Below are 16,561 nucleotides of genomic sequence, written 5' to 3'. Positions count from 1 at the left end.
AAAGCGATATCACCTGACTGTAGTCATTTATTTCATCAAGATTTTTAAAAATTTAAACTTTTTTAACTAGTAGAGTAATTCTATTATTAAATTTTAAAGGCAGGATCTTAAATGTTGTAAGACTAACAAAGAATATAATCATCATTATTATATGTTATGTACAAATTCTTATATCATTATTAACAATAATATATGAAAAAAGAATATGTGGAGAGAGAAGAAGAGAATTTACTTTTACGAAAATTTTAACACTAATGAATGATATAATAAATAACACAACACAACTACAATAAAAAGTATTGGAAGAAGAAGAAGAAGGAGAAAAAGGATAAAAGTATGAAAGTAAAAAGAGTAAACGTATTTAAAACTTACATTGCCGATAAATAATGACAGTATTGACCTAATAAATCAAAACTGTAACATTCATTTTAGTCGTTTACATAACTATCCTTTGCCAATATAGTGTTACCTCTACAGAAGTCTAGGCCTCTATAAATTGAGTTTTGTGTATTACTCTCTCTCTCGGTATATGAGTTTTTGTAAGGTGATGATGATAGTAGAAGGTGTTGAAAATACTAAGCCTGGAATTTAATATTTAATACATATCATACACTTTGTAAGTATATATAATATTTATAGTTTCTCATTCTATTTCTACTTTTATAATATATCACTTTATTTTTATTCTATTATAATTTTGACAACCAACCAAGTATTATCAAGTCATCTATTTACAACCAACCTAATACCATCCAACTACCACTTTTCAACTTTACATTTTATCATCAATAGTTTTACTACTTCATTAATCTAGATATAAACTTCTATTTTTATTACTATTTATACAACCCCACACAACACAACACATTCATTTAATTTATCATTCAAAACTTATTTTAAAAAGTTATGGATAATAAGAATTTGAAAATAAATATACATCAACCATCAAAAGAATCTTTAAATAATTTAAATAATTTAAATAATAATATAAATGGTAATAACAATACCATAATAGATGAACAAACCCCAAGAACTATATTATCAACTGAAGATATAACACAAGGTCCAACTCATACTTATGATTCAATATTAATTAATAAATCAAATAATAATAATTATCAGAATCAACTGATGAATAATAATAATAATCATTTACATCCTAGAAGTCATTCACAAAATGGATCTATTTTAAATTCAAAGCAACCACCACCAAAACAACAACACATTAATGTATTTAATGATCTAATAAATAAACAATCATCTGATTATAGAGATATAAAATTTAAAGACAAAATAAATTCTCAAAATCAATCAACAAACAACACCACCGCCAACACCACAACCATCACTAAAAACTTCATAAATAATGTTTCATTCGATGATATGAATAGAAGATTTGATGATGATAGTGAACCAGATTCAGATGATGATATTGGATGGGATTTATATAATATAAAAAGAGGAATCGTCAAACCAAAAGAATTTAAATCACAACAAATTGATATAAATAGTTATTTATCAATTGGTGGATCAACTTCAGCTACTATAAATAATGGGAATAATGGAACTAGAAGAAATTCTATAAATCCTGAAGAAATTAAATATCCAAAAAAACCATCATTAGATCCTGAAGAAATAAAATACCCCAGAAGAACATCATTAAATCCTGAAGAAATTAAATATCCAAGAAGAACTTCATTAAGTCCAGAAGAAATTAAATATCCAAGGAGAACTTCGTTAAATCCTGAAGAAATAAAATACCCAAGAAGAAATTCAACAAACAATAATGATTTAGATTTACCAACAAATTCAAATTCAACAAATTCAAAATTAAATTATAATCTTTATCAAACAATTCCAATAACAAATTTAAGAAGTTATTCTATATCAAAAAAGCATAAATTATATGATAAATTATATAATAATGAAATTTTACCTAATTTACCAATTTTACCAAATAGAACAATATTAATTTATATAAGTTCAAGAATTCATACTTGGGTAGCATTAGATTGGATATTAACAAAATTTATAGAAAATGGTGATAAAATTATAATAGTATCAACAATTGATCCAAATATATTTGAAAATAATAATAAGAAATGTAAGAATAAGAAACGAAGAAAAAGTTCAACAACTCCATTAAATAATGATGTGTCAATAGATGAAATGGAATTTGATTCACCAATTGATAGATATAATTATAAAAGTTTACCAGAAAATTTAATTCATATAACAAAAAACCTAATGAAATATATTTTAAACATAATAAATCCAAATCTTATTGTTGAATTTACAGTTGAATTAGTTGCTGGAAAAACAAAACAAGTTTTAAAAGATATGTTTAAATTATATGAACCAAATTTAATGTGTATTGGAGCAAAACATAATAGATATGTTGGTGAACCCATATCTACATTTATAACTTCAAAATTAAGTGGTAGATTAATTAAAATTTTCCCATTACCTGTTATTGTTGTTCCAGCAGTAAATATGAATGAATTTGAAAATAATTTGAAAAATCAAATTAATGGTGAAACTGGGGATTCTAAAGTTGAAAATGAAAATAAGGATAAAAAGACAGATGATAATTTAAATTCAAAAAGATCAAGATCAATTTCATCAATTACTTCTGAATCAATTTCAAATTCTTCAAATAGTGATGAAATAAATAGTATAGCATCAAGTTTAAGTTGTAATTCAAATTCAAACACTAACTCAAATGAACAACCAATACCATATGATTCAACAACAATAATATCAGAAAAATATAATGAATATAAAATACATTTAAATTTAAAAATTAATGAAATTAAGAAAGATTCATCTTTTGCAAACGATGAAAATTACTACTCCAATTTAATATCAACTATATCAGATAATTCTTTAAATTTATGTAATTCTTTATTAGTATTAAAACCAAATATTTTAGAAAATTATGAAAGTTGTAAAATTGCAAAATTAATTACTGGTTCAAGTTTATTCGACAATGATAAAATTTATTCAACTAAATCGCTTTTGGATCCCGTAGTTGAAAAGAAAAAAGTTATAAATATACCAAAGGAACATAAAATGTCATTTAAAGAAGTTAGAGAACAATTAAAACAACAACAATTACAACAAAAATTACAAGAACAACAGGATCAACAACAACAACAACAACAACAGCAAGAAGAAGAAGATCAAGCTTTACAATCACCAATTGAAGACTCAACTAATCAAACAAGTCTTAAATGGAGTCTAGGTTTAGAAAAACCAATACGTAATTATACAACAACAAATAGAGATTTATCAAATGGTTCATCATCAATAAAATCTTTAGGACTTGGTTCTGGTAGTGGTGATAATTTAAGTAAAAATTCAACAAATTCAAATGAAGATATAAATTTATTAAATAGTGAAGAAATTATTAATAATGCTGGTCAAATTAATAATAATCAAAATAATGATTTAAAAATTAAAAAGAAAAAATCTAAAAAATTTTGGAAATTATTTGGGAAATAGATTTCCTTAGAGTACTTACTTTTAAGTAATGGTGATATATATGTGACTTCATGTCATATTATCATAGTTTGTTAGTCACATTTTTTTCAGTTCTGGGTTTAAAATAGTTTCAATTTACATTTTTTTGTGAAGTTATTGTGTACCTTTAAACTTTTTGAGTAGTTAAATCTTACTTTCTCATGTTAATCTCTATCGGATATTGAGGTTGGATCTTGGATTGAATGGATCTTGATTCGATCTTGAATGGATCTTGATTTGGGTCTATCTTTAAGGAATGTGACAATTTTTGCTCATTTTGTGTCATTTTTGAATCTTTGGTACAAAATTGAATCTTTCTCAAATCTTGTTCAGGTAATTACACTGCTTTACAAAGAAAACTTAGACAAAGCAATTGCTCCACCAACTAGCTATCAATTACCAGTAGTCTTCCCAGAATCTACCTCAAGAATTAAAAATGCATCAAACAAACATATTAAATCAAATAATAACAAAACAAACAGTTCATAAAATAATAAATACACCAACATGGTCAATTAAAAAATTAAGACAACAAATAATTCCAAAACATTTACAAATTGAAGAAGATGAAACAAAAGAAGAAAAAGATATTAAAATTCATGATAAGGAATTAGCTAGGATTAAAAAGATTATAAAATTATCAGGTTTCAATTATCCTAAAAATGAAGAATTATTACAAAAATTATCAAAATCGTTAGAAATTCAAAAAATTTTTATAAAACATTTATATGATAATTCAATAAATAATTCAAAAGAACAAACTAATAAAAAAGATGATTCTTTTAAAGAGGATAAAAATTTTACAAAAAGAGATAAAAAATTACAAGAATTATATCAATTTAGATTGATTTCAAGTGATCATTTAATTCCAAAACCATTAAAATTAAATGAATTATTAAATCAAATTAGAAATTTACCTAATGAAATTAATGATGAAAAAGGTGAGAAAGGTTTTAATTTTAGTAAATTAAGAAATTAGAGAGAAATACAATTAATGGATAAATTTTTGAATAGAATTATTTGATCTAAGAATTCATTGAAAAAATAAAATCACTTAGAGCTTTATAGTTAAAATCTAAAGTCAGTTCTTATAAAGGTGATCTAAGATTGAAATAAGAGGGTCTGACGAAACTATAGTTGTTGTGATAGAAATGGAATCAAAGTTTGTATTGGAAACTGGAAGACAATGATCGGGTAGCTTGTAGTATCTGAACGGCTTGAAGATTTGAAAAGGAACCATTATTATATAATTCTGAGGAGTTCAAAATCCAAAGATCTGAGAGGGATAAAGTAAAATTTACGGTTTGGTGTTTGAATCATGAATTAATAGTATCAAGAGATTAAAAATATTCCCTTCTACATTTCCTTCAAAAAATCAAATGTGTTGAAATAATACTATGTTATCAAAACAATTAACATTGGAACATATACACACTATATACTCAAATATGGTTCTCAACTACAATTGAACTCAGCAATTATATTATACCAAACAAGTCATTCCAATAAGGTTTTCCTAAAAATAAAAAGGTAAGTAAGAACTGGCCATAACATTAATAAAATATGAAATGGTCAATGCAGATGATTCAACCACAATAAAATCTCAATAGATGGATATATGCAATTCGAGTAATTTCGGTAGACATTTGGACTGTTGAAAAAGATCTCGAAAAAACTTATCATTTGAGTGAGCCAAAAGTTGATGTTAATATAGAAAATGTTATACATTTGAATACTTCGTTTTTTTGAATAAATTAATACTACCACATATTCGTTTGTTATTCAACTCAATTACCTTTTGATTCTCGGGATTACTTATGCTATATTGTTTGTTAGTATTGGAAACTCCAATAAAACACTAAAAATTTTAATTAGTGAATGGATATTTCCTAATTATTGCTAATCGTCAGATTATAAATTTTGAGGATTTCAACAGCCTTATATAGTAAAATTATTTGTGAGATTTTTAATATTACAAAGATTTTCATTGCCAACGAATCCATTTTAACCTATCGAGCATGCTATAGCTTCCTAATAACGTAAATTTTGGTGTCTCAACTTAATTGAATCTAGAGTTAATTTCATTATGATTTCCTCAAATCGTGAAGTTCCATATCTCTCACAAAGACAATCAAAGTTTAGAATCAAATACCATTACATGGAGAACCAACTATTGGATTACTAACTCAAGTTTGCAATTTTGAAACATAGGTATTGATATTAGCTATAAGATCTTGATTTAAAACGAGACTCTTGACTACTCTCTAGAGGTATTACAATAGCAAAAACAGGGAATATTTTGACAAACCTTTGAAACTCGTAATGCAAACCATCTAGACGTTATTACACTTTACTGTTATGCCTCGAATCGATGAATTTGCAAGTATGATTTAAGAGCGCAATAACCTTCTTCTCAGTCTCTGAATCAAATGCTGCATTCACAGAGACAGAGATGACAAATTTTCAAATATCCCGTTGTTTATAAATGGAAAGATATTTTGAATTTTTAAATTCTTTACATGGATTTCTTATGCCCGATAACCGCTTAGTTAATTCACAATCGTATTACGACAGTTTGATCACTTGTAAGTAAACCAACTTACTAAATCAAATGATGGAGAATAATTAGCAGATCTCCTTTTTTAACTACCCCAGGTTTTTCCAATATAGTCATCAACTTAAAACTTAGCCTCTTTTAAAATCAAGGTTTCTTATATTTTAGTAGATCTGATAAAACCGATAACAATATAGTTTTGTGTAACTTTTCAGTTTTTGCCATATTATCCATGACAAATTCTTACTAAGAATTTTGTGCCACACGAAACAACTTAAGAGTAGTACTTTACTTCATCCTCGAAGCTAAAACAACTACCTCAATAAACAATGTCACCATCCAGAGCTGATGATGGTAATAATGAAGAAGTTCCACCAACTTACGAAGAAGCGGTAAAATCATCTTCACCATTGCCTTCGGGATCAAATACTAGACCAACCAATAATCAATCTTCACATTCATTCAATAGACCCCATTTACAACCCCCTCATCAATCAAATTCATATAATAATTATATTCCAAATACTTCAACTTCATCACCAAATATAAATCAAAGTCCTCAATTACCATTTCAATATCCTAAACATTATCATTGTAATAAATGTAATAATACCGGATTTAAAAAGAAAAATGGATTAAGTTGTAAAGATTGCTGGGATAAATTAGCACCAAGAAATAGTTCAAAATCAATAAAAACTCATTATGATCCTCAATTTTTTGGTTCTACAACATTTGCATATAATCCTCCACAACAAATTTATCATAATCATCATCAACAACCAATACCACAAGGTCCACCAATTAGAGTACCACCTGGTGATCCAAGATTAGGAGGTGTAATATGTGGTAGATGTAGAGGATCAGGTATGGTTAGATTTTTATTGGATATGGAATTATGCCATGTTTGTAATGGTCTAGGTAGAGTTATAAGTGTTCGACAACAACCACATCCTCAACCTCAATATAATCAACCTCATCCTCAACCACATTATACTAGTTATTATGGCGATAGTAAAAGGTAATTAAAATATAAAATTTGGGAGTATTTTTTTAATTCATACAAATTTTAATTTAAATTTTCACATTCGTTATTTTTTATTATTCAATTCATTAAATACTACTTGTTATGCTGGTGATTTAAAAAGTTTGTCTTGTTTATATCATTTGTTTTTACATATTTTACATACTACAACAATTGCAAAATTTCATAAGTCATACATCTGTTATATTTGTTTCGAGCATACTCTTATAAGCACAGCTAGAGTAATGGGGTTTAATTGAAACACACCAACATGGAGCTTTAGACGAGTGCCCAGTTTATCATACCGATAGCAACTCGTACTTCTTTATTTAGCTCCATTCTGCCTCTATTACTGATCTGATAAGATACGAATCATAATATCTAGAAACTTGAAAAGATATTCAAATTTATCGAGAAAAAATAAAAAGTAAATCATATATTAGTGACAGTGGATATGTTGTTAAATTACCAGGTGAGCCCACCATAATACTTAAAAGCAAGCTATTAAATCCTTCGAAAAGGATAAATGGATTGAAGCTATGGATGCTGAAATGGCTGCTCATGAATCTAATGGAACCTGGTTGCTAGTGGATCCACCTCATAATAAAACACCAATTGGTTGCAGATGGGTATTCACCAAGAAAGATGATGGAAGATATAAGGCTAGGTTAGTGGCTCAGGGTTTTAAACAAATTGAAGGAATTGATTACAATGAAACTTTTTCACCAGTAATTAGATCGGAATCAATAAAATTGCTGTTTGCCCTAGCTTCAATAACTGGTAAGTTAGTTCATCAAAATGATGTGACCAATGTATTCCTAAATGGAACTATAAGTGAAGAAATTTTTATGGTACCTGCACCTGGTTATGAAATTGAAGGTAAAGTTTATAAATTGATAAAAAGTATGGACTCGAACATGCACCAGCTGAATGGAACAGGGATATTAATCGAGTTTTAATTGATGATGGTTTTGATCGTTTAATTGGTGAATTGGGTCTTTATGTCAAAGGTAGTGTTTACTTAGGTCTTTATGTTGATGACATACTTATAGCCGGGAAGAATGAAAATGAAAGTGATAAAGTGAAGCAGATACTTAAATCAAATTTTGCAATGAAAGATTTAGGTTCTCCACATAAGTTTTTAGGTATGAATGTGAAACAATCAACTGATGGAATTTCTATCACACTTTCAGATTATATTGATAAAGTCTTGGAAGATTGTGGTATGATGAATTCTAGAATTGTTGCCACACCTATAATGAGTGGAGTTGATTTGGAAAGCTTAAGTGAAAATCCAGACTATTGTGACACAAGAGAATACAGAAGCATCGTTGGAAAATTATTGTTTGCTTCTAATGTAGGTCGTTTGGATATATCTTTCATAGTCAATTTGCTTACTCGACATTTTCATAAGCCAGAAGTAAAACACTTAAAAGCAGCTAAGCATGTGTTGAGATATTTGAAAGGTACTAAAACTTGTAAACTTCATTATGATAAATCATGTGAATTTGAAATATATTGTGATGCTGACTGGGGTTCAACTTCAAGGGACAGAAAGTCTATAACAGGTTTCTTGGTAAAAATGGGTGGAGCAGCAATTAGTTGGAAAAGTAAGAAACAAGTGACTGTTGCATGATCATCAACTGAAGCAGAATATATGGCAATGGCTGAAACTGTGAAGAAAGTGATTTGGTTATACCCGTTGACTGACCAGACTGATATTGATATGGAGTTACCTATAATTATTTATGGTAATAATCTTTCAGCCATTACTCTTGCTAACCATCCTACTGCACACCCTAGGACTAAACACATTGACCTTAGGTATCACTTGTTAGGGATCACATATTAAAAGGAATGATAAAATTCAAACATATTCAAACTAACTGATTTTAGCTGAGTGCCCTTTAGCAATCCCGAGGGATTGGATCACCGAAGGGCTTGACTGTATGGAGTAAGTTGGTTTGTTGACTTGACTTGACTTGACGAAGCCAAGTGATGAAAGTGTAATGAATGATGGGAATTTGAAAGATTCACTCTATTTATATAGTATTGGAATTAAGGGGGTTATTGAGGGATATATCGAAACGCCTTAATCTTTAATGTTGTGGCAATAATTATCCTTATCAATGATCCTTATCAATGATCCTTATCAATGATCCTTATCAATGATCCTTATCAATGATCCTTATCAATGATCCTTATCAATGATCCTTATCAATGATCCTTATATGTGGAACTGATTACTAAGCTTAGTAAGATTAGTAATTCTGATAAGGACGAAGGTTGAAAAGATTAGTAATCTCGATTAAATTTTTGTACTTGAGGGATTTAATTAAAAAAGTATTTATATTATATAGTAGACTAGCGATAAAGGATAACTCTAAGGAATTTAAAATCAGTGAATTGTCCAAGATAATGAATAAAGAAGTTTAGGATATTTAGATTCCAGTTTGTGAAATTTGGATAGGAATTGAATAATCCACAAATTTGTTAAATATTTGATGTTTTAAATTGTACAAAAGTTATCAAAAATATCGAGACCCTGCCTAAGATACCGTTACTATCAGAGACATCTTTACTAATGCAGTAAACGTCTCAAGATGTTCTATACCAACCCTTTCGAGAGAATTCAATTACAACGCTTTATTAGATGCAAATGTCGAAGTAAGTCTTAATTTCCGGTAAATGAGTTTGGATTTTCACGTAAACTTTTTATTGTAAAGGGAGGTCCTAAAAGCAGATTAAGTGATGATGTTTTGTAAGAGTCATTTTGGTGGGTCAAACAATTTTCATTTAGTTGTATGAGTCTTAACTAGCTGCGAAACTCTCGAAAATCAACAACGAGTCATTATATATGATATGGATAGTCCAACTAGATATGTTGTAAACTTAACATTAATCTAACATCAACGTAATGAGTATAGAATCAAATTTGACTTTCAAAGCTAAGCCAGGGGAAGCATATATTTTTGACAAAAAGGTACTTAATCTCCAAGTTTTCAGAAACGTATGCTTTTCATTCAAATTGAGATCCCCTAATCCCAAATTGGAATTGTATGCTCTTCTTTTTAAGTAAGTACCTCATTTCTTCATATCAAATGAAATTCACAAATCTATCAAATAGAAAATTAAACTTTGTATTGTTCCGGCTCAGATAATTAAACTTTACCGAATAATTAAATGATAAGGAAATTAAGTAAAAGCCCCTCAAATAAAAGATTTAGACGAAAGTTTAAATTTCATGGGGTAAAAACAATAGAATCTGAAAGCAAATACAGAGCAAAAACAAATGGTTCCTTTTAAGTATTTTGATGCTCAAGTACAGAAGTGATGGATCATCAAATTGCTTTTCAAGCATTGTAGCGTTAGCGTCTTCAGTTTGTTTGTATGGGAAAAGGTCGAAATTTAGCCAGATTTTAAAGAACCTACCTGCGCTAACAATTTCATCATCAGAAATCACCCATAGAATTTTTGTTGTTCATGTTCAGCAGGTCTAGCATCCTGACATTCTGGTTTAATTATTCCAAATTTTATTCAACCTGCGCCATGAAAGGAAGAAATAAAATTTAATGACTAGAACAATTAAAACTACTTGACAAAAAGGAACAATCTGAACGCAAAAATTGTAGCAAAATGAAAGAACAATAATGAAAAATAGAAATAATCGTATGATTTTATTTTATCTTTCTTCTTATGACAGCTTTTAGAAGCTTACTTAATTTTAAATTATTAAATATTTATTCATTTACATATACGTTTGACGTCTTCTTTTTAAATTTGTATCAAATTCTTTTGTAATTTCACAAGCAATAAGATTTCTTAGACGAGAGTTTTACTCTACGTTTTGGAGGTAAAAAAGTTTGTTATAAGGCGTTTAAAACTAATTGCCGTCCTAAGATGATCGTCATAGTTACTTTAATGAATTGTTATAACGTAATTTAAGGATATTTTTTCAAAGTTTTATAATAAAATATTATATTTCTGCAATTAATTTATGTAATTAATTAACTTTCCTTTTTGGGAATTATGAAACAAATGAAATTTTGAATAAAACAATAGATATTAATACCAAGCTTATTCCATAGTATGCAAATCAGGAATATTTATCCGAATAAAAATTAGTTGTAAATTAATATGAAACAAACTTAACACACACAACATGAAAGAATTAATTAATTAGTAGTAATGGGTTTTGAAAATATTATAGTCTATTGTAACAAATGTGAGATCTAAAACGCAATTAATAGTACATAAAATTATAAATCTGAAACAAATCTATTATTATAGTATTATGTACCTCATAAGATCTGTGATAAATATACATACATATATATCCAACTGCTTATGCACTAAAATCTCAAATTTTTCAAATCAACTTTAATAATCTATTCATTTATATCATCAATTTCAAACATTATCAACAAATTTAAAGTGACCCAAATCATTGAAATATGACAATGACAATTTTATCGACAAGAAGGAAATCTGTTCATTTTAAAAATTCAAATTTAACAACCACATTATCTTTATCAAATAACAACCCTTTCATATCTACAAATGAAGATGAATATACAAAACGTGATACTTCATTAAAACAGAAACATTCAGTTACATTCGTGGACCAAAATCTCGAATTAGAATCACCAAAAATAAGTCCAACTGGTCCCAATAATATATTACATGAAACAACTTTCAATAAATTTAATAGAACCAGTAGTGGTAAAATATATGAAAAAGATTTTAAAGATATATTTGCATTATTAATAATTTCATTATGTTTGAAAGAAAATTCAACAGGTGATTCAAATATAAATGATTCTTCCTCAACATTTACAAAAAGATTCAAATTATTACCTCAAATTACTTCATCAACATCATCAACATCATCATCAAAATATCCATATACTTTTCAATTATCAACTGCTATTCAAAAAATGGAAGATTTAAACTTATCTATAGAATCACAAAAAACAATAACGAAAATATCATATACTTTTAAAAGTGACACAGCTAAAAATCTTATATTTAAATTTTATCAAGCTCATTTTTTACATTCTCCACAAGATAGAACTAGAAAAGAACCAAAAAATGGTGTATTATTACAACCTACTCCAAAGGGATTACAAATAGTTGAATCATTTTGTGTTAAAATAGGTTTAAAAAATGATAAATTTCCAAAAGTATTAAATGATGCTTGTTTTAATTCTATGAAATTATTCAATTTTGAAAGAGATTTATCTACTGATAAGATTATTTATTCCAAGTCATTTTTAAAAATTTTATTGATCAAACTTATGGGAATTAAACCAAATTTTTGGTCACCAAATAACAAACCTGATTTAATGTTGAATAAAGTAGCTAACTTGGAATCAAAAAGCAATAACAATAATGATCAAAAATTTGAAGATGATGTATTTACTCAAAAATTCCTAAAGCCTATAACACCAACTGATTTAAATGATAATGAGTTAACTCCAAAAAACTCATCAACAAGTTCATCATCTACCTTAAGTCCTGAATCCGTTATTGGAGGTTTCAGTTTTACCAAATATCAAGAAAACAAAGACTTGGAAGAATCAAATGCATCAGTTACATCAAAACCCAATACCACCACTTCAATTAAAACCCAATCCACAACTCTGTCTACAAGTTTAATAAGTCCATTTTACCACAAATACTTTCTGAATCCAGAATCAGATTCTCATATTCAATATTATGTATCAACTGTTGGTGTAAGATTAATTAAAAATAAAATAATAGAAGATCCATCCACTAAGAATAAAAAAAGTTTGGTTTTAGATTATTGTATAAATGGTAAAGCTATGCTACAATGGTTAATGGATTGTACTGATTTAATTCAAGAAAAACATGCATTGGAAATTGCTAATTTATTTTTAAAAGAAAATTTTTTAAAGGCAATAATTGTAAATGATCAACAATTAGGTACATTGGATTCATCTATTTCATTTCATAAAGAAAATTATTATAGATTAACTGAAAAAGGTTTATCAATATGTTCATGGGGTAAATCATCTTCATCATTACCAATTGTAAATCAAGCATCAACAACTAACGGTATATTACCTAAAAAAATTAATTCAACTCAGAAACAAAATATAACATTAGATTCAATCCTTAAAGATCCTGCATTAAAATTTCAATTTAAAAATCATTTAATTAAAGAATTTTGTGTTGAAAACTTTGATGCATATTGCCAATTAGAAAATTTTAATAAAAAATTGAAAATTTATAAAGATCTTAAAAATTTATCAAAAATTAATGAAGATGAAGATATTTTTAATACTAATGTTTCTAAAAAATGTTCAAATCAAAAAAATATATGTATGTCATTAGCTTATCAAATTTTTAATATTTTTATAAATTCTGAACTGTCATATATGATAAATATTAATTATAAGTTAAGATCTAAAATTATTAATTTATTGATTGATAATAATTTTAATTCTAATGAAAATGAAATTAAAGAAACTGATTCAATTTTATGTTTAAAAACACCAATTGATGAATTTAAAAAATTTGATGAAAGTAAATTTGAAGAAGAACAGGAGCAAGAGCAAGTTGAAACAGATACATCAGATAAAGTATTAGAAGAATTGGAAAATTTATTTAACCAGGTCAAAGATCATTTATACACTTTAATGAATATAGATTCATTACCTAAATTCCTCAATAATTTAAATTAACAATGTGTATTTAAAATTACAAGGTAATATACATATATATATTATAGAGAATGCAAAATGAAAATTTAAAAACTATTTATAATGACCTAAAATTTCCCTTTAATTAATTGGTTCAATTGTAGTACCTTTTTTAATAGTAGCCCAACCAATTAATCTCCAATGTTTTTCAATTCTTCTACTTAATGCTATTTTTTCATTAATTTCAGTACATGCAGGTGAAGTTAATTGTAATCTAGCCATATCTGCTTTTACTGCAACAACTCTTGCACCTGTAGCAGTTGATCCAATATTTACCATTAAAACTTCTCCAACTTCTAATTTACGAACTTTTGCTCCTTGTTTTGAACCTTCTGTTTTAACACCTAATAATCTTCTTAATAAGAAATAATTAATTTCAATATCAGAATATATTGAAGGTAAATTTCCTTTTGCTCCAACAACTTGACCAACTAATCTATCTGCTCTACATAAAGTAGGATCAACTTTTGTACCTACACCAATAAGACCACCAGGTACTGCGAATTTTAAATCATTATGTTCAGCAAATAATGAAACAATATTTGAAAATATAGTTTTACATTGAATTCTACCTTGATCATCTTTTGTTACAATACCAGGTCTAATTTCAATTTCATCACCAATTTTGAAAACACCAGTTAATATAGATCCACCTGCAACACCACCTTTTAAGTCATCTACATCAGCACCTGGTTTATTAACATCGAACGATCTAATAACAATTAATCTTGGACTAGCATTAAAATCTCTAATTGGAACAGGAATTGAATTTATTATAAATTGATTAACAGCATCTATATTATATTTTAATTGAGCAGAAATTGGAACTATTGGAGCATTATCAGCTATTGTTCCCTTTATGAATTGTATTATTGATTTTTGATGTTCAAAAGCTGATTCTTCTCTCATTAAATCAACTTTATTTTGTAATATTATAACATGTTTTAATTTCATAATTTCTATAGCTGCTAAATGTTCTGAAGTTTGAGGTTGTGGACAACTTTCATTACCAGCTATAAGTAATAATGCAGCATCCATTACAGCTGCTCCTGACAACATAGTACTCATCAAAATATCATGCCCTGGACAATCAACAAATGATACATGTCTAACTAATTTATATCTTCCTGTACATCCAGGTCTTTGACATTTTGGTCTTATTTCTTTATCTGATTTAAATGATCTATAACAATCTGGTTCTGGACAATCTTCATTATCACATTTATATATTTTTGCATTTGCATAACCTAATTTAATAGTAATATTTCTTTCTAATTCATCTTTAAAACGAACAGTTTGAACTCCCGAAATGGCTCTAACAACTGTAGATTTCCCGTGTGCTACATGACCAATGGTTCCAATATTTATAGTTGCTTGTCTATTTATAATTTCTGGTGATAAAGGCGTTAATTTTGAAAAATCTATATCTGTAGATTGTTCAGGTAATCCACCACCTTCTTCAAATTCCTTTTTAGCTCTTTCTTCAGCTAATTCATCATCTTCATCTTCTAATCCTGCAAATGCTACTGATTTTTTTCCTGCATTGCCATTAGTTCCTGAATTAGTATGTGAGTCATCATTAAGTCCTTCATCTTGATTCTCTTGATCACTTTCTATATCATAAGTATATTCATCTTCGCCTTCATCTAGGGTTCCTCCAATAACAATATCTGGAGTAGCGTTTCCTATATCATCATAAGACATCTTGTAAGGGTTGGATAATGTAATATGACACTAATGTGGTTGTATTTTTTTAATAGTTTTAAATCAATAATACTTTATAATATTTCAATCTCACATACTAAAATTTTTCAGTCTCACTAAAAGAAAAAAAAAAAAAAAAAATTAAACTTATTACGTAAATTCTCGATTTGAAAAATTTGCACACCATGTATGATTAACTGTCGTTGAAATTGTTGAATTTAATGATTCATTTGATCTATTTTAGATGACATATATTTGGATCTAGATTTTCATTTTCGGTGGGACCAGGTTTCCCATTTTTCAAGCTTTTACTTATATGTTTGTTTGTTGAAGAAGGTTCAATTGAAATTGTGACTTTATCATCTTCAGTTCGTATTGAAAGTCTAAAGATACTAATTCAAATACAATATTACAAAGAACTTCAATCACTACAATAACTACAGAACCTGTTCCAGTTCCTGTCAATGAAACAGCACCATCTGATGAACAAATAATAGTTGAGGAATCGCTTCCACCAGTTTACCAAACAATTTTAATGCAAACAGGATAGTTCAAACTTAAGTATTGACAGAGAAGATAATTCAAGTGATTATTGGATTGAAGACTTCAATTCAGTCGTGGAACTTTATGATGGTATTTAATACTATTATACTACTTCAGAAAATGTGATTATAATCATCCTATTTGCTGTATATTTATTCCAAATCCTCAAAAATGAAAGAATGTGATAAACTTACAAGTATACAACTAGGAATCTTCATAATCATCTTATTGGAATACCAAAGCTCCTCCACATGCAATTATTAAGAAAACATTCCCAGTTGTAAACCTTTGAACCGAAATATTGGAATTGGCGTACTGGTATTGTTGGTCAATTGCGAATACGGTTCTTAGGTTCATAACTGGGAATGATTTTTAATGATTGCATGCGGGAAAACAAATTTTTGCTTCTCCAACCACCTTAGAATCTGGCCGACTCAGATCAATCATATAAATTATCAGGTTTCACCTAGTATAAAACCTTCACATGAGTTT

General features: G+C 27.7%; 5 protein-coding genes across 5 annotated transcripts; 4 read left to right on the top strand and 1 right to left on the bottom strand. All coding sequences in view use genetic code 12, as the record gives it.

Moving 5' to 3' along the window:
- Positions 1-906: 906 nt before the first annotated feature.
- Positions 907-3,504, top strand: KGF55_002298 (uncharacterized protein; the record flags this gene model as incomplete). Its single annotated transcript, XM_051756967.1, has 1 exon — positions 907-3,504. One exon carries the CDS (start codon positions 907-909, stop codon positions 3,502-3,504), a length of 2,598 nt encoding a protein of 865 aa, XP_051615286.1.
- Positions 3,505-3,958: 454 nt separating this feature from the next.
- Positions 3,959-4,501, top strand: KGF55_002297 (glutamyl-tRNA(Gln) amidotransferase subunit F; the record flags this gene model as incomplete). The annotated part of the gene is made up of 1 exon (XM_051756966.1): positions 3,959-4,501. One exon carries the CDS (start codon positions 3,959-3,961, stop codon positions 4,499-4,501), a length of 543 nt encoding a protein of 180 aa, XP_051615285.1.
- Positions 4,502-6,405: 1,904 nt separating this feature from the next.
- KGF55_002296 (uncharacterized protein) lies at positions 6,406-8,733 on the top strand (the record flags this gene model as incomplete). Its single annotated transcript, XM_051756963.1, has 3 exons — positions 6,406-7,087; positions 7,599-8,000; positions 8,051-8,733. The coding sequence occupies 3 exons, from the start codon at positions 6,406-6,408 to the stop codon at positions 8,731-8,733; spliced, it is 1,767 nt and encodes a 588-aa protein (XP_051615284.1).
- Positions 8,734-11,557: 2,824 nt separating this feature from the next.
- SST2 (GTPase-activating protein) lies at positions 11,558-13,804 on the top strand (the record flags this gene model as incomplete). Its single annotated transcript, XM_051756962.1, has 1 exon — positions 11,558-13,804. One exon carries the CDS (start codon positions 11,558-11,560, stop codon positions 13,802-13,804), a length of 2,247 nt encoding a protein of 748 aa, XP_051615283.1.
- A 99-nt stretch (positions 13,805-13,903) lies between these two features.
- On the bottom strand, positions 13,904-15,526 carry GCD11 (translation initiation factor eIF2 subunit gamma; the record flags this gene model as incomplete). Its single annotated transcript, XM_051756961.1, has 1 exon — positions 13,904-15,526. One exon carries the CDS (start codon positions 15,524-15,526, stop codon positions 13,904-13,906), a length of 1,623 nt encoding a protein of 540 aa, XP_051615282.1.
- Positions 15,527-16,561: the final 1,035 nt, after the last annotated feature.

Source organism: Candida pseudojiufengensis (genome assembly GCF_024610245.1).
Source record: "Candida pseudojiufengensis strain CBS 10847 chromosome Unknown scaffold7, whole genome shotgun sequence".
In the NCBI taxonomy this organism is placed as follows: domain Eukaryota; kingdom Fungi; phylum Ascomycota; class Pichiomycetes; order Serinales; family Debaryomycetaceae; genus Lodderomyces; species Lodderomyces pseudojiufengensis.
This window is presented reverse-complemented; position numbering and strand designations above follow the sequence as displayed.